General features: G+C 52.3%; 8 protein-coding genes across 8 annotated transcripts; 5 read left to right on the forward strand and 3 right to left on the reverse strand.

Moving 5' to 3' along the window:
* Positions 1-251: 251 nt before the first annotated feature.
* J4E78_006358 (uncharacterized protein) lies at positions 252-926 on the forward strand (the record flags this gene model as incomplete). The annotated part of the gene is made up of 2 exons (XM_049366970.1): positions 252-276; positions 343-926. The coding sequence occupies 2 exons, from the start codon at positions 252-254 to the stop codon at positions 924-926; spliced, it is 609 nt and encodes a 202-aa protein (XP_049221676.1).
* A 149-nt stretch (positions 927-1,075) lies between these two features.
* On the reverse strand, positions 1,076-3,239 carry J4E78_006359 (uncharacterized protein; the record flags this gene model as incomplete). The annotated part of the gene is made up of 4 exons (XM_049366971.1): positions 1,076-2,615; positions 2,672-2,886; positions 2,938-3,045; positions 3,099-3,239. 4 exons carry the CDS (start codon positions 3,237-3,239, stop codon positions 1,076-1,078), a joined length of 2,004 nt encoding a protein of 667 aa, XP_049221677.1.
* Positions 3,240-3,739: 500 nt separating this feature from the next.
* On the reverse strand, positions 3,740-4,965 carry J4E78_006360 (uncharacterized protein; the record flags this gene model as incomplete). The annotated part of the gene is made up of 2 exons (XM_049366972.1): positions 3,740-4,224; positions 4,284-4,965. 2 exons carry the CDS (start codon positions 4,963-4,965, stop codon positions 3,740-3,742), a joined length of 1,167 nt encoding a protein of 388 aa, XP_049221678.1.
* A 3,071-nt stretch (positions 4,966-8,036) lies between these two features.
* J4E78_006361 (uncharacterized protein) lies at positions 8,037-8,705 on the forward strand (the record flags this gene model as incomplete). The annotated part of the gene is made up of 1 exon (XM_049366973.1): positions 8,037-8,705. One exon carries the CDS (start codon positions 8,037-8,039, stop codon positions 8,703-8,705), a length of 669 nt encoding a protein of 222 aa, XP_049221679.1.
* Positions 8,706-10,767: 2,062 nt separating this feature from the next.
* Positions 10,768-11,571, forward strand: J4E78_006362 (uncharacterized protein; the record flags this gene model as incomplete). Its single annotated transcript, XM_049366974.1, has 1 exon — positions 10,768-11,571. The coding sequence occupies one exon, from the start codon at positions 10,768-10,770 to the stop codon at positions 11,569-11,571; it is 804 nt and encodes a 267-aa protein (XP_049221680.1).
* A 494-nt stretch (positions 11,572-12,065) lies between these two features.
* J4E78_006363 (uncharacterized protein) lies at positions 12,066-12,686 on the forward strand (the record flags this gene model as incomplete). The annotated part of the gene is made up of 1 exon (XM_049366975.1): positions 12,066-12,686. The coding sequence occupies one exon, from the start codon at positions 12,066-12,068 to the stop codon at positions 12,684-12,686; it is 621 nt and encodes a 206-aa protein (XP_049221681.1).
* Positions 12,687-14,216: 1,530 nt separating this feature from the next.
* On the forward strand, positions 14,217-20,320 carry J4E78_006364 (uncharacterized protein; the record flags this gene model as incomplete). The annotated part of the gene is made up of 10 exons (XM_049366976.1): positions 14,217-14,264; positions 14,316-14,403; positions 14,465-14,535; positions 14,596-14,828; positions 14,876-16,629; positions 17,401-17,590; positions 17,658-18,858; positions 18,905-19,249; positions 19,296-20,073; positions 20,175-20,320. The coding sequence occupies 10 exons, from the start codon at positions 14,217-14,219 to the stop codon at positions 20,318-20,320; spliced, it is 4,854 nt and encodes a 1,617-aa protein (XP_049221682.1).
* A 631-nt stretch (positions 20,321-20,951) lies between these two features.
* J4E78_006365 (uncharacterized protein) lies at positions 20,952-21,428 on the reverse strand (the record flags this gene model as incomplete). Its single annotated transcript, XM_049366977.1, is given in 3 exon segments — positions 20,952-21,058; positions 21,149-21,409; positions 21,425-21,428. The coding sequence occupies 3 exon segments, from the start codon at positions 21,426-21,428 to the stop codon at positions 20,952-20,954; spliced, it is 372 nt and encodes a 123-aa protein (XP_049221683.1).
* Between the last annotated feature and the right edge of the window lie 4,862 nt (positions 21,429-26,290).

Below are 26,290 nucleotides of genomic sequence, written 5' to 3' on the forward strand. Positions count from 1 at the left end.
TCATTTCTTGCTACACAGCTTTGTACTGTTACAAACTACCATACCACTTAATCTTTTTTTTTTTTTCGAATCTACGAATTGAACATCATGCCTCGCAACGGAGACGGATCTAGCGACAATGGCCCAATTGAGGGTCAAGAACTTCTTCACGGAGCTTCTGGTGATGTACATCTTCCAATGATGAGAAGACTGAACAACGACTAACACGTGACCAACAGAAAACCCTCCAACACACCAAGCACGTAGCCCCCATGCCCGAAGTCGAAGCAGGAGACGGTAAGAAAAAAAACCCCCAAACTTGCCCAAACCCATCCATCTCACATAACTAACGCCCCACCTCAGCCCTCCCCGGAATGGGTGCCGGCGGCGCCGCAGCCCCCATCGCCGACAACGCCGAAGAATTCGGCGTCAACGAGCCCAAAAAGGACCCTCTGGACGAAGAAGAAGACTCCTCCGCCCAAGACCCGCTCCCACCCAAGAAAGACACCTCATCCTCGAAGAAGCGCACAGAACCGCACCACAGCGCCACCTCGCCCGAGCGCTCGCAGCTGGACCAAAAGTTCACAAAGCTAGATAGAGACGAAGTGGATATCTCGACGTCGTCGAGCAAGGGGCAGGAGATGGATGCGAGGGCGCAGCGTGTGGCTGATGCTGTGGGGAAGAGTAAGGGTGCGGGGGATGAGGTTGTGAGGAAGAATGGGGGGCATGCTGATGTGGAGGAGTTGCATGGTGCGACGAGCTTGGAGAGTGGGGATCGGAGTATGGATGGGAAGAGCGGTGGGGCGAAGAAGGGCGGGCAGGATGAGAAGAGTGGAAGTGGAGGTGGGAAGGGGGGTAAGGGTGATGCGGAGGGTGTGGAAGCGCATTTGGGGGATAAGGTGCAGAGGGAGCAGGCTAAGAAGTTTGGTGTTAACCTTGATAATTAGTTTGGAAGATTGAGGAGATCCGAGTTGAGGTAATGGATACCAAATCATGTTATATGCATTCTTTGCACGTGGTCGTGATGTATCGTCGTATTGTGGAGACAATGTCGAACAGTTCCAGCACCCAACCATTTCTAATCTGTCTCGCCCACTTAGAGCATGGAGCTCATTACACCCATGATAGCGAAGGCCGACCAGACGGCCCACGCACTTCCTCTTACGCTCGCAGCAGCACCTTCGAACTCGGGCAGCGTATTGTTACTATGCCCACCAGGCATAGTACCATTCCCACCACTCTCGGCGCGGCACTTTGCAATAACCTCCGGAAACAACGCAGTAGTATTCGCATCGACAACAAGGTACTGGCAAATCTCCGCCGAGCCATCCAGAACCGCATCGACGTACTCCTCGGTGCAAGAGCTGAGATCCCAGGTGTAGCAGTATGTCAGCCTGTCGCTGGTGAAAGCGTCGAATTGCACATCAGGGTCTGGGCGGCCAGTGCTCATGTATGTGCTGCTCTCTTCCGTTCCAGATGTTGATTCGGTACCAGTAGCAATGTCGAGATTGAACAGCGCGCGCGTGAAGATCTTGAAAGCGGTTTCGGGCTGGTAGGCTGGAATCGCGTGACCGGCTTGGTACGTGCGGATGTAGCTCAAGTTACCGTATTGACGAACGAGGCCACCGACGTAGGAGTCGTTGGTCTGGATCTCGGCGTATCGTGCGGAGGCATAGCCAGCTGAACCAGTCCAGTTGATTGCCTTGGCGACGGCATCACCGCCAGCCCAGGGGCAGGCAAAGTCTAGGTCTCCGTAAACGAGTGAGACTTTGATGCCGTTGTCGAGCAGGAAACCAAGGTCGTCGAGCCAGTTGTCACGTGGGTAATCACCAATGTCGCGGTATGCGGAAGAGGCTTGGGGCGAGCTGCCTGTCCAGTTCAGTGGTACGCCGAGTTCAGCTTGTACCCATTCGCGGTTCAAGTAACCCTCGTGAAATGGCGGTGGGAATGGAGGTGGTGACGGGGTCGAGATGTCGTAGTAGTCTCGGCCTGCGTACTGGTTGTACGGGCTGACAATTTCCGCGCGACAGAACGATTCTGCGTCTTCGCAAATTTCGTTTACACCAGCATCGATACCCAGGTTCTCGGGGTCGTCTTGTCTAGCGGCATCGCGGCAGTTCTGGATGCGCTCGAGACATTCTGGCACTGCTTCAACCATGGCGTTGTATGTCGTCTCGTTGACGGCTTCGATACCGTATCCGTTTTGACGGAAGGCTTGCTGGGGGTAGTAAGGGTACTGCACGTAACGATCAACGCATCCGGAGATGAGAAGCAGGGTATCAAGGTGCATAATGTAGCCCTCTTCGCCAAGGGTTCCGTTCTCGATGCGCTGATTCTGTTCTTCCCAGAAGGACATCATGGCGGGGCCGTAGCGTCCGCCATACGATTGAGCTGCAAGACTGATGCGGGTGTCATTTGGAAGGTAGTGGGGGAACTCTTGGAACCAAGCTTGCGCAAATTCCCATGCAGCTACGGCTCCGTTCACACTGCCAAAAGCGGTGTTGTTTGGCTCGCGACTGGGGAATGTTCCCGTGAGCAAAGTGGTGTTCTGCTCAGGCACGGTTGAAGTCTCGTTGAGAAGCGTGACTTCGCCGGTAACAAGGTTGCGAGTGATGTTCTGTAGGGTGTCATAGGAGCTGCGAGCAGGAGTCAACAAACAATTCCTCGAGCTAGGGAGCAATATAATACTTACAAGCCAACTTGAACCGGTTGGTCAAGATAGAGCATGTTCGAGGCTCTGTTCCAACTCCATTCCGCCGGACGCGTAGAGTTTGAATCGGGGTTCGCATAGCATGGTCCATTCTCTTCAAGGATACCATACATGGAAGAGGAACCCGGCCCTCCATTCAGCCATATGGTAAGCGGCGCATTCGTCGGATCCTCACGAGCTTCAAAGAACCAAAAGAACTAGTATGCATTGGTAAGTGAGAGCTATGTATGCTTTGGACCTGCACTCACGGTGTTGATCGGGTAATCCTGTCCTTGGCCCAAGTCCGCGGTTCCCGGAGGCAGATAGACGTGGCCGGAGTAGGACTTAACACCGGGAGTGGTTTCGCAAAGCGAGTTCTAGTATGTACATATTAGATAAGAAGCGTTGCCGATTGCTAAATCGCACGAACCTCCTTGAAGGTGATTTTCACACCATCTCCAAAGCGCGACTCTAAAACTTTGAGACCCGCGGGCTCCGCTGGAAATTGAGCCAAGCCGGGCGCGGCGGAAACCAGCAACGCGACGGCTGCAGAACGAATGGTAGGAAGCATTGCGAGGCTGTCAATCTTGAGGCTCCAGGAATCCGAAGCCCATCAAGGTTTATGTATGCGCCCGACGGTACCATCGATGCCAATGGCTTCCAAGCTTGTGTTCATCCTCGCAAGCCGTGTTATCGGCTTTACAATCAGGCATCGTTGTGCGATACAGGCTTGGCGCTGGCTTGGAGTACATTCAAAGTGGGAGCGTTGAACTTTGTTTGACTACATCAGGAAGGTGGAAGGGGTGGTCGCCAAGTACCAAGTCTCGTCGTGAGCGGGGTGTTGTTGTTGCGCGCGGTAGTGCGAGCCGAGCCTCGTCATCGTGCTGTAGCGACGAAATACTTCAATAACCTGTCATTGTTCAATTCGACTACAAGCCGTAAACAGCAACTCCGGTCCTCAACACTGTAGTGTGTTTTCCGGCATTTTCCGCATGAGAACCGTCGCGTTTCATCACCCGAAGTATGGCTTCCCGCGTTTACTCGTTCATCGGGCCGTCGGAGCTAAAAAAGTTACTTCAGAGCCTGCTTATCCATGTGCTCAATATGAGATTGAAGCACGGCTGAGCCTATGTCGGAGTAAATAGTCTTCAGTTTCGATCGGAGATGAAAGGCCCCAAAACACTTCTTGTGCAGAGTTAGACCGCCATTGTTTTTGAAGGTCTCCGCCGTAACGTTTACAGGATCCCAACTAGACCGCCGGATATGTGCTGCCATACCTGTATAGTCATGTGATTCGAAAGTCAAAATCTGGGCAGAGTGCGCGAGATCGTACAACTTTTGGATGCTGAAGGGAGTTTCGGAAGCTCTCCGTCGTGCTGGGTAGAGATCATTTTCCAAGAGGAAAGAGATGAAGGAACCCAGAACCATGGCTCGACATTTGGGCTCCCATGATTCATCGACCTGACAGACATACACGTGTATGATATCGTCTAGAATATCGTAGAGGACATCCAGCATAGCCGAAAGTGTAGCTTCCCTAATTTGCAACATGCGCTCTTGAAGGTTGGTCAGCATATCTGGACGAATGTTTCGATTGGGACTGAGATTCTCATACCCAGAAGCCCTGGAGGCATATACTTTGGAAGCTTTTGGCCATCATCCATGATGGCATTCCCGTCGTCATCAAGCCCGATCTTCTTCACTGTAAACCGGGTAAGACGCTGGAAGCTGTCCTTGTAGCCAAAAGTCCAGGCAACATAGAACCAGCCGGGATCGCATCGTTCTCCGGAGTCAGTATCGGGATAGTGGCATTGCGCCCATCCGTAGAGATCCAGGAACGGCCGAACGAGCTTGACAATGTCGTATCTAGCGCACACAACGGCGAGCTCGAGTAAGGCATCGATTGTAAGGCCGTCTTTTCGGGGTATCTCGTGGAAGCGCAGATGAGCGATTCGAAGTGCAATGTACAACGCATCTACTTCGTCGTCCCGGAGCGGGACCTCAATGGCACCGTTTTCTTTCCGATGTCGCTCGAACATTGCTTTCCATACCGGGCTCGCCAAGGTCATGGCTGTCGAAGATACCTGGACCGGCTGAAGGCCAGCTGAATCGGTGCCGACCAATAGGGTGGCGTCGCCGCTATCGTCGAGAACAATAGTCGGCTGCAACTCCGACATATCGACATGTCTGTCCTCCACCGATGCAGCTACATCTTCCGGCGTGTCGACCGTGCACTGTACTGCAGGTGTTATTCTCTCAGGGGTAGGACGCGCTCGGGAAAGGAAGCTAGACCACATGATCCGGCCTCGCGCTTGCTGAGACGAATGATGATGTCCTGCGGTGGCCAAGGTGACGTCGCCAATTGTGTAATTCCGGTTGGAGTGTGAGTGTGTGGCAAGCTGGCTACGCGTGCAATGATGTGCACGCGTCCCGAGGTCGGTGCACCGTAGACGCGTCGGTGATCGCGAGGCTAAAGGACGCTAGTGAGAAGAGGTTTCAGATGTTCGTTTTTTCAGCGCAAACAAAGACAGAACAGCCCTTCGACAGCTACCCCAGCAGGCTTCCAATTTTACTTTCGCGCGCTGCCGCCAGCCGCCACACTTCGATTGAGGCGATGCGGGTCCATGCCAACCTTGGAGAGGTCAGCCTCGCCGAGTCGTAGCCGACGCCTGATGCTTCCACAACAGGACTCGCCCCGTACGATCCTAGATGGACGGATTGTACACCCTGTGTATTCGTGCGATCCAGCCTCGCCGACATGTGACGACAATGCTACAGCACAGCGCCTCATAGCTTCCAACCATATGGAACACGCGGAATCATGCCGAACGTCGGTTTTGGCACGATCATTCGCGGCGCGACCCAATCTCCGCAGTAGTATATCCACAATAATTATACTTCGATGACCGTTCGACCCTTCAGTCATCTGGCAGCATTGCGGTTTGAGCAGAGCTCTATGGACGGCGATCTCCGTGGCCACTAAGCTTTGATACAACAGAATGTCGAGCGGGCGCAGCAGGTTGTACCATGCATGTTGCGTGCTTGCTTCCCACACCGCGCAGCTACACGTAACACAACGACAGTTTCTGGCGAGGTGCAAAGTGGTGTTTATTGATCAAAGTCACCATGGCCTTCAGTAACGAATCAACGGATGAGCACGCCAGGGTCTCGATCCCTATCATATCCTACCCGTGCCCCGGGTCGCCCAGAGCGAACGACATGTGACCAAGCCACTGACTCCATATGAAGCTGGTCGTGCGCCAGATGTGGCCTGTCTCGGCTGTAAGAATCGATGTGCATCACCCTTTCGCTCAAAAGATTAACACTAGATGACTCGATCTGGGACCACTGCACGCGTAATGCGCATTCGCCGACGTACGTTGCGGTCAAATCCGATGCCATGTCGAACGACTGTCTATGCATATGAAAGCTCGACTCGGTGTTGCACACATCTCCAGCGCATACTACCATTGCAAGGGCGGGCAGGCCTTATACGTCTGGTGTTCTTTGGGCACGACACGGCTACTTACGGTTATGGGTGCAGTCTGAGAGAGATTCGTCATCGCATTGGCAAAATCCAGACGAGCAGGAGGACCACATGTCATCTGACACCTACGCCTCAGGCTCAAGGCATCCAAACACCGCATTTACCCGTTGTATCGGATCAGAACACCTCATACCGGCCAAATATCACCCTCCATAGATGAGGTTGGATCGCGGAAGATACAGGTCGTTTTCTAAACTGCCGATCCAGATTGCGTCACAACTGCATATCCGATAGAGTTCTACTCTGGGTCGATCCAATGCAAGTACGCGGTTACACAGTGTTTGCAAAGACTAAAGCAGATGTTGAAGTGACTGCGTCTCGAACACGATGCAAAGCATGTTGCATCAAGAGGCGGATGAACCGGAACGAGTCAGCGTCTTGGGCTTCATCGGGGTCATTAGCAAGGACCTCATGGCCGTGCACGATGATCTCCTCATGTTTAGAATGCTCGAAGCGAAACTTTATCACAGCATCGTCGAATCACGACAGGTTTCAAGCGTTCGAGGTCCAAAATACACGTAACGTATATTCCACGCTGCTGCGATTTCTTCACAGCTGACGAATTAGAAGAGTACCATCGTCTCCCGACGAGTGGTAGACAAGATCCGGTTCAGCTACACAAATCTACGGGCTAACCGGTGGCTTAGCTTCCGCTTTGGCCTGTCCGGTTTGTCGGGTCTCATACCTCATGGTGATCATAGCTGCATGTTAGCGCAGCAACACCACTGTTGACACGATGGACACGAGTGGTACCCAATCGGCACAGGCACATGGCATGTTACCATGCCGGTAGCCTAGCGAGTATGATCAGCGCATCACACCGCCCAGTAACAGTTGAACCGACACATCGGACACATTCTACGCCACAAAAAGCTTCCATGACTGAGCCCGTAGCGTCCGTGTGGTAAAGCATGCACTCGATTGCATTGGTCGCAACTCATGTCACCGGAGATGGCGACAGCCCGCTTTCGTCCAGTACCGTCCCCATTACCTGTCAATGCAACTCGCAGAGCCTGCAAGCATCAACTAGTCGATGTCTTTTCATCATGTTCAACGACCAGCAAGAATGTCAATCTCAACGTCATAGGAGCACATACCGGGTGCGCCCTATCACAGAAGCCGACATGCAAGGACGTTGAGCTAACCGCAAACCAGTGAGCGTGGGAGCCCTGACTACTAGACGTTCGGTACCAGTCTATGGCTTCAGCTTCTGAATCCACTTTCAAACCCCCACCGATTGTCGAGTGCGTCTCTAGATCTCATTGTCTCGGCATCGGCAAGAAAATCTACATCCCAAATCGGGTTTGCGCGGACTGTCTTCAACGACACGATCCACAACAATTGCGAGTTTGGGCTGACGCCAACACTGTTGCCTTGCAACTCATCAACGAAGAAACTGCGCGCAAGCACATTCTGAAGCGCAACATCGAAGCTCGTGGTCGCTATCTCTGCGCCTTTGAGGATCCGGATTTTCAGCACTGCAGGTGGCGACTACATGACCTGAACCTCCGCGGCACTCGCCTGGACTGCCCTTCTGTCCGCAAGAAAGGTACTGCGTGTACCAGGTGTTGGAGAAGGCGTTTGCGGAAGATCAGAATCGCCCAGTTCTTCACGCCGACGGGCCTATGCCATGAAGAAGCAGACAAACTGGTGACAAGGTCGGCAGGTTCGGAGGAGGGCAGTGAGGAGTCGGACGATGACGTGGAAGGCTACAACACAATAACGAGTTGAAGCCATACCAGATCCTGACCTGGTAAGTCGCTCTGCTAGGTTGTCGGCCACGCTAACAGATAAGGTGTACCACTGTACGACCTGCTTGTCATGCTAGCACCGCCGCCGAAGCCACACTGTGCATTCGGTACCGCTTGTGGCTCACGTCCAGGAGGACAAGAACAAGGAACAGACATATGTTCATGGTGCAAGAACATGAGCTTCGACGCACTGTACAAGCAGGCCGAAGCACATCCAGACAAGCCGTTGCTGAGGTACCGCATCGATGTCTACAGGCACCAGCTTGAGCGCGACAGCTCCGAACGCATCAGAAAAGGCTGGACAAATCTCTGCGCCTGCAAAGACCCAGAATTCCGCTTCTCAGCATGGCGCAACGACTTCAACCCCCAAGATTCTCGCCTCTGCGGCACAGTTCGGCATCGCGGACAGCTGTGTGCACGATGCTACCGCAAAGCACAAGAGCAAGCCTGCCATTGGCTTTCGGAATTCGATGGTGACCGAGTGGGGTTTCCGTGTGTCTTCGAGGACCCACGGCTAAGACGGCCCGTCGACAGCAACTGGAAGATTGGACCGCGGAATCAGCAGGGTGAGGCGGACCCAAGCTGGGAAAAGGATCCAAGGAGAGATGGACGCTGTGACAGGACGAGGTTTAGGAATCAGCTTTGCCAGAAGTGCTTCAATCGTATGTGCGAGATTCGAGGGTTTGGTCGGTACTTCGATACGGAGTGGGGCATACTGCGCCGAAACTATGGGGTGTGATGGCAGCGCTATCGACGAACCGATCTGAGTCAATCATCTCGTCGAGTATCCTCAATACGTTTTCCGTACGCCTCAGATGAGGTCCGATCACATCCCCGGGTCGGCACACGAGCTTATCATCGACGAACGACAATGAGTTCTCCGAACATGCGACACTACCACAATGAGTTCTCCGAACATGCGACACTACCACACCTACGGCTACTGCTTCTGGTGCTCACCTTTGGCACGGAACTAGAGGCAGGCAGCCCCTTATAGCTTTATCGTATTCACAGTGCGATTGATAAGACGACACGACTAGTGCTTATAGCACATTCCTCCGCATCGGAATGCCAAACAGCAACGTCGACACACAAGAAACGGCACATTGCAAGGGAGCCGCAAGCCGTTTCGCTTACTGGATGCTACAATCGCTTCCCAAAACAAGCGCATCGAGACAAAGAAGTTCAATCAACCCCCGGGATATACCAACGCGAAGATAGAACCCAAAAGGCATATTGTCTCCGCTGGTAGCAGCGCTCAGATGCAGGCGCATAGGAGTAAAAGTCGCGGCTGAGTCGGGCTTTGCAGTAGCATACCTTACATCCCTTCTGAACGGCCTTTTCCTTAAAGTTTCGGTAACGACCATTGTCGCAAGAAGGAACTAGAAAGTGGTCGACTATCGGTGTTATACTTCTAGTCTGGAGGCTTGCAGGCCAACTCTATTGCTAATCGATATGGACAAAGTGCGTTGGGATGTAGGGAAAGGACGCCTGTATGGTTGTGGCTGACTGTATATATCACGACAGTGATAGTTCTCGCTGTCTTTTATCTGAGAGTGTATTGGTATAGGAATTGGTCGGATTGCTGGAAGTCGCTCGCGTATGGATGTTTGAATCCAACCCGAACCGCGGTACCCATGGACCCTTATGAAACTACTATCTTCGCTAGGAAAAAATACTACCCATTTCCCCACACATCACTTTGTCTGTTCTTCCCAACAAGGTTCTCTTTCGCAGGTGTTCGCCGACACACCAACGCACAATATGCCCACAACCTTGACTTGCGCAGAGAAGTCTTGCATCTGTATCCTCTCCGCTCAATTCTCATATATAAGGCTTGCTGATGGAGAACTCGATGATATCGCGCGGGCGTTAACAAGACTTCCTCTCGAGCTTGCCGAGATAGAGATGGTGTTTTGGGACGACCTGTTCCCGTCGCTGATCTGGAACCTAGTCAGAATTCACGGACAACAGCATGCATTTGATGAAGACGTAGTCTGTGGGGGAATCGAGATCGTGAGGGCTAAGTCTCCTAGATCGTCTCTTGGCAAATTTACAAAGAAGCTCCTCTTCGGATGGATGGTGTGGCTCGACTGGATGCGTGTCAAGCGGAGGTTAGTCGATACTCATAAGCTGTCTTTATGCTGACTGAACTCTTGAACAGGTATCTTGCGGAGAAGAAAAAGCAGCGTCGGCGGGAATTAGAGAGGCAGTTTGACGCGACAAAAGTTGGTACACTCGTCAGGCGAGTCGACTTTCTCCGAACAGTCTTCTCGAGCGGTCCTGATCGTACTGTAGGCTCATCGGTTCCTATGAGCAGTCGTTATTCTGGATTTGGGCCTTCATTGTTCACGTTGTGTTCTAACATTCTTAGAGCGGGTGGGTGTGCTGTCTGGTGGGTTGCAACAGGACCTGTTATGTCGGCTTGTCGGCTACCCAGAGCGCATGGCTCAGTCTTTTAGCTTTCTGACTAACCGACTGAATAGATACATATTCATGTTCATAGAACAGTCACTCATTCCCTGCGAATAACTACGACGGCGCGTCTTGCGGGCTGTGCTCGTTGATCGGATTACACGAACAGTCAGGCAGTGCCATCATAGTCATGACTTTAGTCATTGAGACTCACTGTGCTGACTGTAGGAAGATTCTTATGACTCCACAAAGCTTTATAAAGAGCGCATTGCACAAAACCGATACCATTCTTCACAGCTTCGAGAACCCTACCGCACAGCATCAGACAATCCACCCAAAGCGACCAGACAAACGAGCTACCATCGATCTTTCAACACAACATTGCAATGGCCCATCAAATGCGGGAAGTATGCAGTCTCAAGCCAGACGCCTGTCTAAACCCGAAGGAGTTCGAGCCTGGCACTACACTTTGCGGATACTGCGAAAAGATGGACCCGAGCGTACTCAAGCTCAATCTATATCTCAGCCGTCGAGTTGACAAATCCAGCGAAGACCTAATTGCGCAAATGGCTCCAAAGGCGGAAGCAGCCAGGCAAGATGCTATGAAAGAATCCAAACTTGTCTGCGCCATGAGAAATCCTAGGTTTTATGGACAAGAATGGCGAACGAAGTTCCGGCCTCTGACTGGAGAGCCATGCGTATTACTCGATGCTCCTGGAGCCGATGAAGGTCGTCTATGTGCAACTTGCATGGCCCACGAAATTCCAAAAGATTCCGACTGGGCAAAAGATTATATCTTGCGGCCCAGCGACACGAAGGGCAAACATCCGTACGCCCGTATCAGGTTCGATTGCGTGTGGAATCGCCCAAAACCAGCTGGATTTGAATACCCAGATGGAGACTTCCGAAAGTCGTGGGTCAGCAAATTACATTGTGTCGGGGAGAACACCTACACCAAGTATCCAAATGCCATGTGCGAATGGCACCAAGTTGCGCTGATCAACTGGGAGAATGACTACGGCCTCGCTAGCAGACGTTTCCAAGAATACTTCTGGCGCGATGGCAGACTCAAGGAGGACTATCCCGAAGAGGAGTTGGCACCTAGGGTGCCTGGCCAAATTCCATTCGAACAGTGGGAGGTCTGCCATCCTGATGTTATTTTCAAGAAAGGGGACGGCATTCCCGTCTAATCGAGATGGGTAGTGGAGGGAGAACGACAGTTTGGCTTTCTGTCATAGATAGAACGATGGATGTACCTTCCTTCTGTGTCGTTGTCCCTGGTGTTGCGCCTCTCACTGTAAAGAAAGTTCAAGCTTTCTGAGTTGACCATGTTCAAGCTTGCGCTACCGTATTTCGAAGCTGTACTGGTTATTTCATTTGCGGCTTAGTGCATGAAGACTCAGTCGTGTGTGATAGACTAGGAAGAGGTGTGGTAATGGAGCACGATGGTCTTGCGGAGGGGTCATAGTGTTGGAGTCAGTGCGTACCAACAGTGACTCCGGCAATGACTATCCGTGTCACTGTAACCAGTGTGACTCACTCTAGCTAGAAAAGAACACGACAAGTGCTTCAAGTCTTTCTTGAGCACTTCACGACAAATTAGAGCCAGCCCTTAAAACAAATTATTCACCCCTCATCACCTATATCTACCGCGAAGCCACGACGAGCAAACAAGTTCTTCAACATGGCCTCAGAAATACGCGAAGGAGTGCAGATTGACGGCAAAGACTTTTGCTGCACCTTCATGGCATACTCTGAGAACTTGCTTGAGGCTAAACGTACTCCCGATCCGGACCAAGTGGCAGACCAGCCTTGCAAGCATTGCGTTAGGCAGCATCCGTATCTCCTGGAGGAAGCAAGAAAGGAACGCCGGTGGCTCAGAAAGCTCCGGAGCGACCCCACCAACAACCCAAGTCTCGACGATCAGTTCGAAAAGCTGAAAGATGAGTTGCCGAAGCCCCCGGCTGGGCAGTACGAATGTTACTTCCGTAACATCGATGAAAATAAAAAGCTCGACCACGATTACAGCTGGTTCAGTGACATGCTCGAAGCAAGAGGAATGCACAATAGAAACCAGGATATACGCTGGCCTTACATTATTCTCTGCGAAACAGTAGAGAACCCGTCGGCGCTCTGCGAAGACTGTGTCGAAGTCATGCATGATCAACGGTACGTAAAGGTCAAGGAATTCATTGAGGAGAAGGGATCAAAACAGCAGAAGAAGCTGTTTACGGATAATGGAGTACTCACTCATACGTGTATGTTGCGAGACATACCACAGGAGAAAGATTTGGTTGGTTTGTAGGAAGAGCGATGCGAGGACGATGGCGTTCAAGGTTGCCAGCGGGTGTTTGGAGAAAACCAGATCTGCGTCAACGACTACGAATTTCACCCAAAAAAAGCCAGGCAGTAAAGAGGTCATGGATAAATACTTTGGCCAAGATCGTGTAAGAAGAAGCGTACCCACTGGGCCATAGTGGTGGACTTTTTATATACCTAGGTAGGGGAGCATGAGGTCGGCAAGCTGCTATACGCAGCAGAATGGATAGTCCTGCAATGGCAAAGGCAGCTATGCTGCGTATGACTAGAGTTTACATTGAGCTTGTAAGAAGTGAACGAAGCAGATACTGGTGAGGGTCGCTGCCACAGGGAGTCATGGGCGGAGCACGTATATGTCTGTGCGAGGCGCAATGCCATCGCGATGTATGACTGAACCTATGAGTAGTCACAACTCCCAGTCATACTATACATCATGTTTGTAGTGACAGCATTCGCATCGATTCTTCTTTCTATCAGTACCAGAACTCTTACCTCTAGTAAATACAAACCTCTCTACTAAAACCTCTGTAACAAAGTGCCTCATACTTTCTCCCATTCGCTTCCTGCAAGCCGACCCCAAACGCGTTAGCTACCTCGCAATCATCACAAACCTTGGAAGCCTAGCGCAGGCCACCTGCATCCACGAAGCATGTCGCATACCAAACCTATACCGTGCGCACTATATAGGAAATGGAACAAATGCCTCGGCAACGCCCCCGGCCCTAAGCTGTGCGACACCTGTTCGATGGTCCATCCCGCTGCTGCATACATATGGAGACGCGATAATCCAAGGTTCAATGATGTCTTCGCGGAGATCGACGCAGAGAACGAGGACCCCAAGACATGCGTAACGCGCCGTGCACGATATGCCGATAGTCAGATGACGGCAGATGTGCTCGACAGCCGGAATCGCCGTAGCGGTCTATGTCACCCAGAAACCTCGGGCATGTTCATTTGTAACCTGATGCCGAAGGATGCGAAGAAAGACACCGTCTGTAAATTCTGCCTGGAGGTCATGATCGAACGCGGTCGCGGGAGTTGGTTTAATGAGAACCACACGGTGAATGAAGATGAAGTTCGGAAAGGTTCCAGAGGCAACAAATGACCGAAGCGGCGGGTGTCAAAGACCGAGCTGTATGCTGTATCTACACATGTAGCGAATGTACCGGGTTTCCATGTATGTAAAACGAGGTTGGGTAGTCTAATGTACAAAAGAGTCTCGCAATGACGTGTATGAGTTGAAAAAAGTGTGGAGTTTGGTAAGACTTGCTTCTAGAAGGAATGATGTTCGCGCGCCTTCCCCCATTGAGCCGCTAATGCCGGAGAGGAGGGGCATTACGCCGCCTTCGGCCCTCAATAAATTGCGAACACAAGACTCATACCAGACCCCGATATCTCCGCGCACCCTTACGACTGCCCATACTGTGACTCACAGTTGTTTCATCTATAAGGAAGTCAGCTTCTGGCTTTGCGCTTTTGTCACACACTCCAACTTCTCGACTCGGTATTCAGCAACATGGACGGCATTAAGAAGACGTTTGCGCAATGCAAGAAGGAGGGCAGGGTATGATCTGGCACGAGCTGGAAGAGACACGCCAGGCTGACATGTGTGTAGTCTGCCCTCGTCACCTATGTGACTGCAGGTTTCCCTACCGCAGAGGAGACGCCAGACATCATGATGGCCATGGAGGCCGGAGGTGCTGGTACGTAGGACGAGCAATTGCTGCCCCGAACGAAGCGACGACAGTCAATTGACACGCGCAGACATCATTGAACTCGGCATGCCCTTCACCGACCCCATTGCCGACGGCCCAGCAATTCAGACCGCCAACACTGTACGTTGACTCATTCGCCACAATCCCTTGGAAAACCTCCCTGACACCATGTGTCTATAGCAAGCCCTCAAGAACGGCGTCACGATTGGCCATGTTCTCCAGATGATCCGCGATGCGAGGAAGCGGGGCTTGAAGGCACCAGTCCTTCTCATGGGATACTACAACCCGCTGCTCAGCTACGGCGAGGAGAAGATGCTGCAGGATGCGAAGGAGGCTGGAGCCAACGGCTTCATCATGGTCGACCTGCCACCGGAGGAGGCTCTGCGCTTCAGGAACTTCTGCCGCAGCTACGGGTAAGCACACCATTCAGACGAGTTTGGGACGAATACTAACAAGGCAGTCTCTCCTACGTTCCCCTCATCGCACCCGCTACCTCCGAGCACCGCATGCGCGTCCTCTGCAAAATCGCCGATTCCTTCATCTACGTCGTATCGCGTATGGGCGTCACCGGCGCTAGCGGCACAATGAACGCTGCCCTTCCTCAACTTCTCGAGCGCGTCCACAAATACTCTGGCAATGTTCCGGCGGCTGTCGGTTTCGGTGTCAGCACACGCGACCACTACCTGAGCGTAGGCAAGATTGCTGAGGGTGTTGTTATCGGTTCCCAGATCATCAACACGTTGATCAAGGCTCCAGCAGGAGAGGGCGCAAAGGCAGTTGAAAAGTACTGCGACGAGATCTGCGGCAAGAGCACCCGCGAGACAACTCGCGAAGTTGGCATTGTCGAGACATTGAACGAGGCCAAGGAGCCCACCGGCGTCCACGTTGACAAGGTCATCACAGATGCTGACACACCGGATGGCCCTGGTCTCGCCGACCAGCTGGAGATGCTCAACACTGACGAGACGGATGGCGCGAATGGAACCAACCAGCAGAACGGATTTGACGAGAAGCACAAGTTTCCCGCACGATTCGGCGAGTTTGGCGGGCAATATGTGCCTGAATCCCTGATGGATTGTCTATCTGAGCTCGAGGAGGGTTTCAACACAGCAATCGAAGACCCCAAGTTCTGGGAAGAGTACCGTTCTTACTACGACTGGATGGGCAGACCAGGACATCTGCATCTTGCCGAGCGCCTTACCGAGCACGCTGGAGGCGCCAACATCTGGTTGAAGAGAGAAGATTTGAACCACACCGGAAGTCACAAGATCAACAACGCCCTTGGACAGGTACTCATTGCCAGGAGACTGGGAAAGACTGAGATTATTGCCGAGACTGGAGCTGGCCAGCACGGTGTTGCGACAGCCACTGTCTGCGCCAAGTTCAACATGAAGTGCACCATCTACATGGGTGCCGAGGATGTCAGGCGTCAAGCCCTGAACGTCTTCCGCATCAAGTTGCTCGGTGCGCAGGTCGTTGCTGTCGAGGCTGGTGCGCAGACCCTCCGCGATGCAGTCAACGAGGCCATGCGCGCTTGGGTCGTCCACCTCGACACAACCCACTACATCATCGGATCCGCCATCGGTCCTCACCCCTTCCCTACGATTGTCCGTACTTTCCAGTCGATCATTGGAAACGAGACCAAAGAGCAGATGCAGGCCAAGCGTGGCAAGCTCCCCGACGCTGTAGTCGCTTGCGTTGGTGGTGGCAGCAATGCCGCGGGCATGTTCTACCCCTTCTCCAAGGATATGTCCGTTAAGCTTCTCGGTATTGAGGCTGGTGGTGACGGTATCGACACAGACCGCCACAGTGCAACACTCTCCGCTGGAACCAAGGGTGTGCTTCACGGCGTGCGTACCTACGTTATCCAGAACCAGCACGGACAGATCAGCGAGACTCACTCAGTCTCTGCTGGCCTCGACTACCCCGGTGTTGGCCCAGAGTTGTCCAGCTGGAAGGACAGCGACCGTGCCAAGTTCATTGCCTGCACCGATGCTGAGGCCTTCATCGGCTTCCGTCTGATGTCTCAGCTCGAGGGTATCATCCCGGCCCTGGAGACGTCGCACGCCGTCTTTGGTGCCATTGAGTTGGCCAAGACGATGAACAAGGACCAGGACATTGTCATCTGTGTCTCTGGACGTGGTGACAAGGACGTGCAGAGTGTCGCGGAGGAGCTGCCCAAGCTAGGACCCAAGATTGGCTGGGACCTGAGGTGTAAGTCTAACAGTATCCAAGATGACTGAACATTGCTAACAGTTTACAGTCTAAACGATGATGTTATTCACGCGACACCAGGCAAAATGATTGTATATAGCCCAAAAGTGAATAAAAGTTCAAGCAATGTTCGCTACACGCATTTTCAACATGATTTCCAACTGTCTTGGTCAAAGTGAGGCTCAACAGACGATCTACCAGATATCACACGTTTTGAAGCGTGATTGGCGCAGAGGATTGCGGGCGAGCTATGCGCAACGATGATGCAGGTCGAGTGGTTTCGGCATGGGTGGGATGCAGGCAATGACTAGCCGCGGCCAGGAGCGGGCCATCGCGAAGACCTGCAAAGGTTCCACTGAAGACGAGACATATGATGCTTGCCATGGACGTGGGGTTTAGGCGCGTGACGATGCTCGAAGACGCTACCTGTCGCGTATCCCGAGACCGTGTATGGGCGTGGGAGGTGTGGGTGCGGGAGCGCGGCGGAGGGCCAATGGCCGGCCCATGTGTTCCGGCGCAGCCCTGGTGTGCGGTGACGAAAGCGCATCCACATCTTCAGGCCAGCGCCGAGAAAGGTTCCGCGCCAATCCCACACATCTCAATGCCGCATTTCCACGTGCTGCACGCCACCTGACCGCCTGCGACTACGCCCTCTAGCCTGCCTGTCGTAGCGTCTTCTCGCTGAAGACTGCCTAACACTGCTCCTCCACAACCCGCAAGCCTCCACCCTGGACGCCTTGAGCCCTTACCGTGACGCTGCGCCCATCCAAGCCTTTGAGCTTCAACCACTCACCACATCCCCAAAAGAGACACGGCGGGAGACCAAGAGGGAACAAAGGCGACGGGAGAAGCTCGAGCAGCTTCGCGAGGCCGACGAGATGAAGTTCTCCCACAGCCTGCAGTTCAATGCAGTGCCGGACTGGAGCAATCACTATATTGCCTACAGCAACCTCAAGAAGCAGTATGTGGCGCGTCCCGGTGGGCTGAGGAAGTACTAGTAAGATCGAGGGCTGACGGACTATCTACAGAATATACAGCCTTGAGACACAGCTCAACCAGAAGCAGGCGCATGCCGATGCCGAATCCTCACCACTCCTCAACGGGGATGCCGATGACCCTGACAAGGTCTTCACGAATACCCTCGACACGGAACTAGAACGCGTCACATCTTTCTACAAGCTCAAGGAGAATGAGATCTTCGAGGAGATGGAGGCCCTGCTTAAGGACGAGGAGCTGTTCGAGTACCACCAGGACGAGTACAATGAGGAGAACGAGAATGCGCCGCCAGGGAAGAAGATGCGCAGTGGAAGTGTCTTCAAAGCCATCGGCTTCAACCGACCGCGGGCCATGAGCGGTGCCAGCGGGCGATCAACGGATCACGGCGCAGAGGCAGATGGAGACGAGGACGATTCGGACGAAGACGTCGACGAGACCGCACAGCTGCGTAAGAAGAGCCCAGACGGTCAACGGCGACGCAGACGGACCACCGACGAAGACATGGCAGCCTCGCACGTTTCCTCAAGACGGAAGACGAGCGTCGCATTCGAGGACTACAACGACATGGCTTTCTCAGCGCTGTACGACGAAGGCGTGTCGCTTAAGAAGCGCGCCGTCAGTGTCTACGTTCTCCTGTGCGAGCTGCGGTCCTTCATCCAGCTGAACAAGACGGGTTTCGAAAAGGTACTGAAAAAGTACGACAAGATCATGGACCGCAAGCTCAAAAAGACATACCTGAACAAATACGTCTACCCGGCATATCCCTTCCAGCAAAGTACCATGGACACACTCACGCGGAACCTCGAGCGCATGGAAGAAGCATACGCGCAGATCGGCACAAAGGGCGACATTGTAGAGGCGAAGCGCGAGCTGAGACTGCATCTGCGAGAACACGTCGTATGGGAGAGAAACACAGTTTGGCGAGAGATGATTGGAATCGAACGGAAAGCGCAAGCGGCCAATATCGGTATCAGCCATACACTGCTCGGACGCGACACAACGGGCGGCAAGATTAGACGGCAAGGAGACGAGGTAGAATCAGACATGAAGGAGGTGGATACGCCGATTGGAAGATATCGGTGCCCGCAATGGCTCGTCAGCAGGACCTTTTGGATTCTGCTTGCTTGCATAGCGGTCTTCGTTGTGCTGCTAGTGGTGCCCATCATGGAGGCGCCTGAGCAGCAAAACTGTCTGGCCATGGTGATTTTTGTCAGTTTACTATGGGCCACCGAGGTATGCAGAGTATTCGAAATCTCCAGTTCTACGCTAATTACCACAGGCTATACCTCTCTTCGTTACATCGCTCCTGGTACCTTTCCTCGCAGTAACACTGAATGTAGTCCGAAGCGATGTGGAGCCTCACCGGAGACTAGAATCCAAGGCAGCCGCATCCTACGTCTTTTCCGCCATGTGGACGCCAGTCATCATGCTGCTACTCGGTGGTTTCACAATCGCTGCTGCGCTATCAAAGTACAACATCGCTAAGATGATGGCTACCCTTGTCCTTAGCAAGGCCGGAACAAAGCCAAGGACCGTTTTGTTAGTCAACATGTTCGTCGCCATGTTCGCCAGTATGTGGATCAGCAATGTTGCCGCACCTGTGCTCTGCTTCTCCATCATCCAGGTACGTCAACACCTTCCAAGCCCTCCTAACCAAGCTAACATCACAGCCCATCCTCCGTAACCTCCCCGCCGATTCCGACATGACCAAAGCGCTGCTCATGGGCATCGCCCTCTCCTCCAACATCGGCGGCGCCGCCTCCCCCATCGCCTCGCCCCAGAACCTTATCGCCCTGCAAAACATGCACCCAGAACCCTCCTGGGGCGTATGGTTCTTCGTCGCACTCCCCGTCTGCATCATCTCCATCCTGCTCATCTGGGTCTTCCTCCTCATCACCTTCCAACCCGGCCGCGGCACCAGCATCGTGCCCATCCGCCCCTTGAAGGACAAGTTCACCGGCGTGCAATGGTTCATCAGCGTCGTTACGCTCGTGACCATTGTCCTGTGGTGCGTGAGCCACCAGCTCGAATCCATCTTCGGCGACATGGGCGTCGTGGCCATCATCCCCATCGTCCTCTTCTTCGGCACCGGCATCCTGACTAAAGAGGACTTCAACAATTTCCTCTGGACCATCATCATCCTCGCTGCCGGTGGCCTGTCCCTCGGTAAAGCAGTCAATTCATCGGGGCTGTTGCATACGATCGCTGAGTCCATCACCGCCGGCGTCGAGGGCATGAGTCTCTACGGTGTTCTCGTCGTGTTCTGCGCACTCATCGGTGTGGTCGCTACGTTTATCAGTCATACTGTTGCGGCGCTTATTGTGCTCCCGCTTGTCCAGCAGGTCGGGCAGCAGATGCCCGAGCCGCATCCTAATTTGCTGGTTATGGGCGCGGTGTTGATGGCTAGTGGGGCGATGGGGTTGCCGACTAGTGGGTTTCCTAATATGAGTAAGTCTTTTCCTTTTCCTTTCTTTCCCTCCTTTCCTTTCTTCCTTTCTTCGTTGTGTGGAAGGGTGTGTATTTGGAAAATGGGTGCTAACGTGATGCAGCTGCTATCATGATGGAAGATCAACGTACTGGACAGAGGTATCTTGCTGTTAAGCACTTTTTGACGAGGGGTGTGCCGGCGAGTATTATTACTTTCTGTGTTATTATTACGGTTGGGTATGGGTTGATGCTTGCTGTGGGCTTCTGAGCTGGGTTGAGCGTATCGCATCGTTTTAGAGTGTTTTGTTAAGTGAGAGATCTATTTCCGCATATTTAGCGAGGAGGGCGGTTCTACGAATGAAAGTATCGCATTTCTTGACGGTGTCGTGGTATGGGTGATGATTTGTTGCCTGGGGTGCTTGTTGGACGCATTGGGGGCCAGGCAGTGGCGGACTATCGATGAAGTGATCTACTGTCCTGGCCCCTTGTTGCAGCATGCGGCAATACTTCGCTGTATGACTGTCAATACACTGATCTACTTTCCAGGATGTTTGTCGGACGACGCGGTATGTTGTTGTTGCATCACTGTCTACCAAGTGGTCTGTGGTTCGAGCGCCTTGTTGCATTGTATGACTGTTCTTTGAAGGATTGTTGGTCGTGCGGTTACACCAGCACGGATCTACATACATACTAACATCTATTATAGGAAAATGTGCCATCGGCTCCTCGAGCTATCTCGATGACTGTTGGGAAACTGTGTCGTAATGAAGGTGAGCGTGCCCTGCACAGATGAGTCCAAGCAACATAAGAGACCATATTCCATTGCCCGTTGAATCCAACTACCCGAGTACGTCAATTCCCGAAGTCCGCCACCCGAGTTATTGGAAAGACTTCGTCATTCAAGGATATGGGTGATCATTCAGATCCTTGATGACCTTGTCTGTCAATTCCATCTCCATGTCGTTGTTGAATAGCTTCTTCAACTCAGGAGATCCGAACACCCGTACTGTAACGCTGCAATCTAGGCATAGCCTCTCTGCTTGATCTACAGGTTTACACTCTGCATGTTTCACATGGTCCACCGTATGAACCTCACCTGCCGGCGCCTCCCTAATTATCTCTGCCTTATCTTCTATCTTTGCCTTGGCGACTCCTTCGAGGAGCAACTTTCCACTCGGGTTGCTCGGGTTGCGGAAGCGCGACTGTCTAGCCACACAGAAGAACTTTCCGTTGTTGTTGCGAGCTGTCGTCTTCCACTTCCCTTCAATCATTTCGCGCATTCGTTCGTATCTAGCGTTGTCGGCAATCAGGCGTCGCTTGCTCTCCAGCTCGTCGCTTAATATCTGGGGCAGGGTGTCTATGCAGAATGAACACATATTGGTATCGTCTTCTGGTGAATTATCCTGGACACATATCGATGGGTCCTTTCTGAAGACACAGGCCACACCGATACTGTCAGCATCTGGCATGGTCTCGTTTTGTTCAGTGTTTGTTTCTGGGCGGACTGCTGGGAGGTGTTTGTTCGGGATATAGCTCGAGTTTGGCGGTTGTGTAAATCCCCAAGATTGGTTTGTAGTATATCGACCTGAAGACTTGAGATAGAGGATATAAGGTATTGAGTACTTTGATGTCTAATATCTGCCATCGTTCCCAGCGCATTTTATACTCGCACCCAGTCATACGATGTGGCTCGTGGTTGTGACTCTGCTCATGACTTCTACAAGCTTTTGACCACCAGAGGGTCTGACTGGGGCGACGCGATAAGGCATGACTTGACTGTTGAGTGGAAATTTTGATTCCGTATCTCTATCGCGGAAGGTGGGTTCAATGGATCCTGTTTTCGCATTTCTTAACGAATTTGTTGGTTGGGGTGCATGTCAGGAGCATTGCGGACTATGAATTGTACAACTGTTAATTTGGTAATGTGCTATCCAGGCTGTGTGTTGGAAAATGCGGCAAGCATGCATTGTATGACTGTTCTTTGAGCGATTGTTGGTGGTGTGGTTACACCATATCCGCACGGATCTACGTGTCCTTCAAATTTTGGCACTTGATAAGATGAAGCAGCCCCGTGTGTGCCTTTCGTGAGCAGCTTGGATGTCATGTTGTTCGAGTTGGTAAGTGTTTAATGATAGTGGTAGATTTTCTATATTGATACATGCCAAAGGAAAACCTCCTCGTCGACTGCTCCTCTGTCTACATGGCTTTTCTGCGGACAAGTATTGGTCTTTGCACCGTGCCCTGCACAGATGCCATTGACACACAATGTGAGAAACGTCCCCTTAGGCTCTACTGGCCCTATGACTGTGTGAAAACGAATGTGCTAAGGAAATGGGCGTGCACAGCACGGATGTATTCTGAAAACATAAGAGAAGCCGCATTGTCCACTCTATTGACAATCACATTGGGTTCCGATATTCCACCTGCCAGATCGTCGCGACGAGCTGAAGGCCTGTTCATGCCAACTAAGGGCCCGCACGATCATACACGGACCGCTGGAGTTCACTATTGTTGTTCGCGAGAAGAGGTCGCAACCCCGCTGTCTTAATACTCCATTCGTCCATCGCCTTCTTGCACTCGGCGCACAGTTTTGTCTGTTGGTCCACAGGTTCGCAAGTCGTCAAATACTCTCTGTATCCAAGCTCTGGGTATTGTTCAAACAAATCTGCAGTGGACTTGGCGTAAAGCATTTTTACATTGATCAGATCATCGATAAACCTCTCCGCCTCTTTGGTCTTCCTATTTTTGAACCTCGAATGCAGACAGACGCAGTTGTAGCTCCCCGCTGTAGAGGCGGTTTCTGCGCACCATTTCTCTGAAATGATTTGGTGCCAGGTGTTGTACGTTGCTGTGTCGATTGGCTGATTGGTTCCTTCAGGTTGCGTTCTAGCTTTGTCCAACAGCACGTTCAGGACTTGGGGATGGGTTTTCGTGCACCTTTCACAGAGTCGTGAAGTTGGGCCAGAGCCGTCATGGTTTGTCGTATTCTCCCCAATACAGACTTTGTTGTACTTCTGGCTCTGGCTAGGATGAAGTATACAGGCCTGCGGTATTGGTTTCGGCATAACGTCGTGTTGTAACCTGGCCTCACGTGTGAGATGATGAGCGTTGTTTGTCTGAAATGGAGTTCGCTTTGGGGTGCTGAACAAAATTTTGGAACTTTTCTTCGGTATATGGACTTGAAGGCTTGAGACAGAGGATGTGTATTGAGTACTTTGATGTCTAATCTCTGCCATTGTCTCCAAGGCTCTTTATACTCCGCATTCTGGCGTTCAGTCATAGAGTATGACTTCGTGGGTGTGAGTAGATTCATGGCTGTCTAAGGTATGTGACTTCTAGAGTGTCTGATCTCGGTGACGCGTGGAGAAGGGGTTACTTCTGTATCCACCAATTCAAAGTCGTGGAAAGACTCATGGCGGATGTTGATGGCTTGGATCGCGAGCTCGTGGCGTACGACGGTGCGAGGCGGATCGAATTCGACCTCTTGACACGCGTGCGCCGCTCATGCTGTGGGTGAAAAGAGAAGACTCAGTATCGTCGATGAGTGTCTTCTGAATCACCTTAACAGATGTATCATCGGTGCGGTGAAGCGCTTGCATATAACATATCCACCAGTGTCGTGACTGCCCAGGTGAGTCCGGCGACACTGCGCCAATAGCTGCTAATTCTTCTTGGCGCGAACTCGTCTGCCACGCGCGTCCATCTGGGGCCGCACTCACTGTCTTCAGCCCCATTCTCATCCTTTACAACTCCTCTTAATCGTCTTGACCGCATGATCACTCTCCACACGTACCTACCTGGGTAGGCTACCCAGTCATGATCCACAGATGTCAGCCCACATGCATTAGCGCCACTCAAGCCTTGGGGAACATCTCGCGTGGGGCCAATAGCCACGTCTTCATCCACTTAGCTCTACTTTTATCGTGGCGCAATATAGATCCATCGATAGCGGACAAGCCAGACGCTGGAGAACCGCTATGGCATTGGGTACCTGCTTCGCGGGTCAATGCAGTCAGCAAACCTTCAATCTCGTAGCAATGTCTAAGCCACGATTTCACTACCAATGTGCAGACCCATAACCATGCCGAAGAACACCTTTTCAAATCTCTACTCTTTCCTTTTCTTACTCTCTCCGTGGTAACAAACCAGACGCTATGGAAGAAAGTGCCGGCACACCAACAGTGGGTAATAGCCCTGTATCGCAGCATAGCGACATCGATGACGCAGCAACTCCTGCCGACAGGCCACCTTCCGTCCGGGATCTACGCATGTTCGCCAGATTTCACGAAGCGTCTTCAAGTCGTGCAAGCACGTCTGAGGACCAATCTGATCAGCAGAATGAAGGTACAGGCCCTGACAGGCCCTTCAACCCAGCACACTTCTGGAACAAACCGAATGAGGCGCAGCTCTCCTTACCAAACAGAGAGAACAATTTGACGGCACTCTGGAAGACTGTGGGCACAATCTTCGGATTCTTTCTTACAGGTCAGTGTTGCTTGCCGCATACGAATAACCCTATTGACATCTTTCGAGCTCTCTTGGCTGCGCTAGGACATTACGTGCTCGTGAAGCAGCTTGACCAGAAGGCGGTGGACACGAGTCTTCTTACACAACGCCAGGTATCTGCAGTTTCCATATTGTTGAGCACGATCTTCAAAGCTGCACTGACAGCTAGCGTGGGCACATGCTTTGCGCAACACCTCTGGTACCTCCTACGCGGGCCGGCAATGTCGCTTTCGACAGTCGAGATGCTCTTCATTCTTCGTACGAACATATTTGCACTACTAAAGCCCCAAGGGTTATACAGGGCGCCTTTGCTGTGGCTCATGGCACTGTTAACCTGGGGCCTTGGTATCGCAACGATTTACCCTGCAGGAGCGCTGACCGTAGCCTTCGATGCTCAAACAATCACCGAACTTCACAATATGTCTGTTATGAACCCGCCTCTTCCGCCAAATCTGGACCTGGCGGGCGATGATAACTTTCCTACCTTAGCCGGTAAGGCAATATCCGGCGAACAAATGGCATCTGCTCCGGGAGAACCTTCAGGGCCTAATTTTCAGTCCTTTTCATATTTGTAAGCTCAGCATCTCAACCATCTATTCGTATCTAATTTTGCAGTCGACCTGCGCCGCCGTTGATGTATGTTGCAAATGCGATCAAGTTCAACAACCAGATTTTTTCTCTCCCGGGCCATCCAGGAGAGAACTCTACGTACAACCTACAATTCAGAGGGCCACGTCTTGAATGTACCACTTCACTGTATAACACTACTCTCGCCCTTGATTATACACCTGGGAAGTGGGCCAAAGTACCTGTGTTCATATCGGCATGGAATCGAGAGCGCAAGGAGCACTCATTGAGACAACACAGAATTGCGAGCTACGGTGCGGAGCGTAACCCGAATGGCAGTCTGGTCTGGAAGGCATACGGTGTGCGTAACGAACAGGTTTGTAAAGCTAAGTCTGCCCTCTATAATGTCAGCATCACCTTTCCGCGCGGCGTTCAAACAATTGATTACACCTTAAGCGATGTGAAACCAGTCTCGAGTCAAGTCGACGTGCTCGGCGCAAGGGGTTCGTTACGGATCGAGCTTCCGCCAGAACCACGAGCACTTGAAGTTTGGTACCAGCGATTGGCCACGGCTATACCCATTTCCAACGAGTGGGCTATTTTAGATGCGCTGGGAACAATTGTGGAAGGGACGTGTACCCAAGAGATACCAATACCTATGGGGGAAAACGGTCTGCCAGCGTGCCCGCAGAGGAAGAGCTCATCAGGCGCTACCACATCTTATGATTGCGGGCGCTGGCACACCTTTTCGGTCAGTAATCGTAACAAGACAAATTGGTATTATTACATCCACTAAATACGCAGGGCAACGAAGATCAAAGAAAAATTACTTAACGGTACCGTCTTCCACACGGCTCGATTCGAAAGCTCTCCACTCGACTCCAGCTACTACGACGCCTTTTTCGACTCAAGACAATCGCTCAATATCACCGAGCCTATGCTCAACGAATTCCTGGCCAATGTCACCATCTCTGCCATCTCATTAGGTACCTGGTGGGACATGGTACCAGTAACGAGCACGAGATACCGCAGTACATATACGCTCAGCAGCCCGCTCAGTCTTATCCTCCCATACAGCATCTGTATAGCAGCAGCGACTGTCTTTATGGCCATCGCAATCTGGTCACTCTGGCGTAACCGCGTGCCTGCGGCTGATGGCGGTTTC

The sequence above is a fragment of the Alternaria triticimaculans genome (genome assembly GCF_023758025.1).
Source record: "Alternaria triticimaculans strain BMP 0046 chromosome Unknown scaffold_8, whole genome shotgun sequence".
Classification (NCBI taxonomy): domain Eukaryota; kingdom Fungi; phylum Ascomycota; class Dothideomycetes; order Pleosporales; family Pleosporaceae; genus Alternaria; species Alternaria triticimaculans.